General features: G+C 36.5%; 1 protein-coding gene across 1 annotated transcript; it reads right to left on the reverse strand.

Annotated features, from left to right (window-relative positions):
- Positions 1-345: 345 nt before the first annotated feature.
- LOC126614816 (transcription repressor OFP2-like) lies at positions 346-1,787 on the reverse strand. The gene has a single exon (XM_050282486.1). It carries the CDS (start codon positions 1,638-1,640, stop codon positions 489-491), a length of 1,152 nt encoding a protein of 383 aa, XP_050138443.1. The 5' UTR covers positions 1,641-1,787; the 3' UTR covers positions 346-488.
- Between the last annotated feature and the right edge of the window lie 959 nt (positions 1,788-2,746).

Below are 2,746 nucleotides of genomic sequence, written 5' to 3' on the forward strand. Positions count from 1 at the left end.
GAAGATGAGGTTTCGGGAAGAAAAAAATGAGGAGTTAAGGTTGCTACTTACCCCATCCAAGAGGAAAGGCTGGTGGCTGAAGGTGGGGTTTGGGAGAGAGGAGCGGTTTGAGAGAGAAAAGCTTAATTAACAATTTTTTTAATTTAAATCCACTTTATTGTGTTAAAAATTTGTTACTAATTCAGATTTTTTTTGCATATTGGTCTCTTTATTGTCTATTAGTGGACACTATACAAACGATAAAAGAACACTAAATTGTGGTTTAGAGATAGAGCTTAAATCATGATTAGCGAGCTGCCAGTTCAAATTTTTTGTTAAATATTTCCTCAAAATCAGTGAATCCAGTTCTTTCAACAAACTATACATGCAGCTTTATTGAGGTATTAAGTTATATTCTTAGAAACCCAGAAGTCAGAAAGTAGTCATCTTAAGATTATATACATGCATTGGCATTTAACAATTAATCTAAGAAAGTAAAAAAAAGAAAGTTACATTTTGATGTGAGCCATGTCAAACCAGATTTGCTCAAAGGCCTTGACTATGAGATCATGATATTCATTTGAGTTGAGTGAGAGATAGCAAGCAAGCAGGTCTTCCAAATCCTTAGCTGCCCTGATGTTGTTCTCCACAATCATCTCCATCATTGACTCCCTGAAGTCTCTCTGTGGATCAACTGAGGTCTTGACAACTGCAAAACTCTCCGAAAGGAGCCTGTTCTTCGACTTCAAGCACGACGATGGTGATGATGACACACTCTTTCTACCACGTGGCTGAGTTTTCTTCTTGCTTCGAAGTCTTGGAGAGTTGCCTCTAAGTCTTATGCCTGTTGAACTGAGAGAAGCCTTTCGAACCGAATTTGGGGTAACCTTCCTTTGGTTACCCTTTTGAGTCCTAATGCTTTCCTCCTTGACAATTTTGACAGTGAGAGACCTTTGTCCTTGTATTTCCTTCACTTTTGAGGAACTTCTCTTGAGCTTGGCTCCCTCATCAAATTTCACTGGCTTTGTCAAAATTGGAGGAAGCTCTACCTCTGAGATCATATCAAAATCAAACCCATCAAGCTTCTGATCATGGATTTTTCTTGTACAGCCTTCATTTTTCATGTTAGCAAATTTCGGGTCACATTCAAATTCTGATGGGATTAATTCATGAAAGTCAGGCTCACTAGAACTCTCACTAGAAGAGCCAAAGTAATCTGGAGACTGAATAGTTCTTTGGCTCTCATCATCAGTCCAAACCGAATTAACCGCAGCATGACAGTTGCAATTTGATGAGGATTTTGAGACAGATTTGTTAGGAGAAGGCTTGTAAACTGCTTTTCTTTTGGATGTTCTGGTGGATAGTCTTCTGGGGTTTTCAGGAAAATGTGTGTCTGAGGCTTTGGGGTGGATTGGGGAATTATAATACCTGTTTTCTCTGTTGGGTTGCGTGGACAAGTAGTAGGAGTATCTTCTTGTTTGAGAAATGTGGGATTTTTGGGGTGGTGGAAATTTATTTGAGGTTGGTTTTTGTTGCTTGGTGGAGTGATGGTGGTGGTGAGAGGTGTTATGGTTTTTGGTTCTGCTACTTCTCATGTCTTTGAGTTTGTAAAACCAGGCATTTGGGATCATGTCTGAAAATCTGAACTTGTAGTTCCCCATCAATGAATGAAACAGGCAGCTCCTCCCTCTCCTTCTCTCTCTCACTGACTCACTTGGTTGTGTGAGTGTGTGTGTGTGACTCTCACTCTTATGAGTTGGGGGTTTTGAGTAAGGAGCACAAGTGAAGATGGAAAAATAGTTAAAAGAGCTGAATGTTTTGGTCTATAGAAGGTTGTAATTGGGGTCCAGTCCTATAAAAAGTTTAGTAAGAAAGCAACAGGTAGCAAGTAATGAATATTAAAACAGGGACCAGTACTATAAAAAGTTTAGTAAGAAAGCAACAGGTGGCAAGTAATGAATAATAAAACAGGGAAAAAAAAAACTTTTTTTACGTCTTCCTATTTTAGCCACGAGATAAGAAATGAAAAAAGAGCATGCAACAAGTTGAAGGTAAGTTTTAGCCCTAATTAACTAGGGTTAATTTGTTTGTTTGTATTACTTGGCATATCCAATTAGTTCACTGTTTATGCATGGTGATTTCTTGCAAACACCAAGCGACCTATTCCAAATTTTTACCTCATCTTCTGCAGACTGAAGCATTGAGTTCCATTAAATATGCCAAATTACCCATTTACTAAAAATTAAAAATTTCTCTCCAATTCCTTTTTTTATTTAAAAAAAGACCAGCTAGTGGGTTCGTCACGTAAGTCCACCCTTTTAGGGGTCGAAAAGTTTCAACCCCTAAAGACATTTCAACCTCCTCCTAGCCACGATTGTGTAATTTACTAGAGCCAGAAATCGAACTCAAAGACGTGTTTACAAACCTGTAATTCGATCTTTTTTTTTCTTTTTCTTTTTTATTGGATGTTGTTTCTGTTCTCTTCTTTCCAACTTCATGAGCCAAACAAAAACTAACTGATATTAAAAAGATGATATTTTTGATAATTACAAGTGACCTTTGAATAATAACGTAAACCAAGTAATTTTTTTTTTGGTAAATGTAAACCAAGTATTAAAAAGAACCAAAACTATGTATTAAAGTTGTTTTAAAGTAATAATATTTGTGATTATGTTGTACAAACTTAAGCTTGAAGGATTCCTAATTTCTATATTATTTATACATGGAATATATGGTACGATATTGTTTTACTCTTTATCATAAACAA

Source organism: Malus sylvestris, chromosome 3, assembly GCF_916048215.2.
Source record: "Malus sylvestris chromosome 3, drMalSylv7.2, whole genome shotgun sequence".
Classification (NCBI taxonomy): Eukaryota; Viridiplantae; Streptophyta; class Magnoliopsida; order Rosales; family Rosaceae; genus Malus; species Malus sylvestris.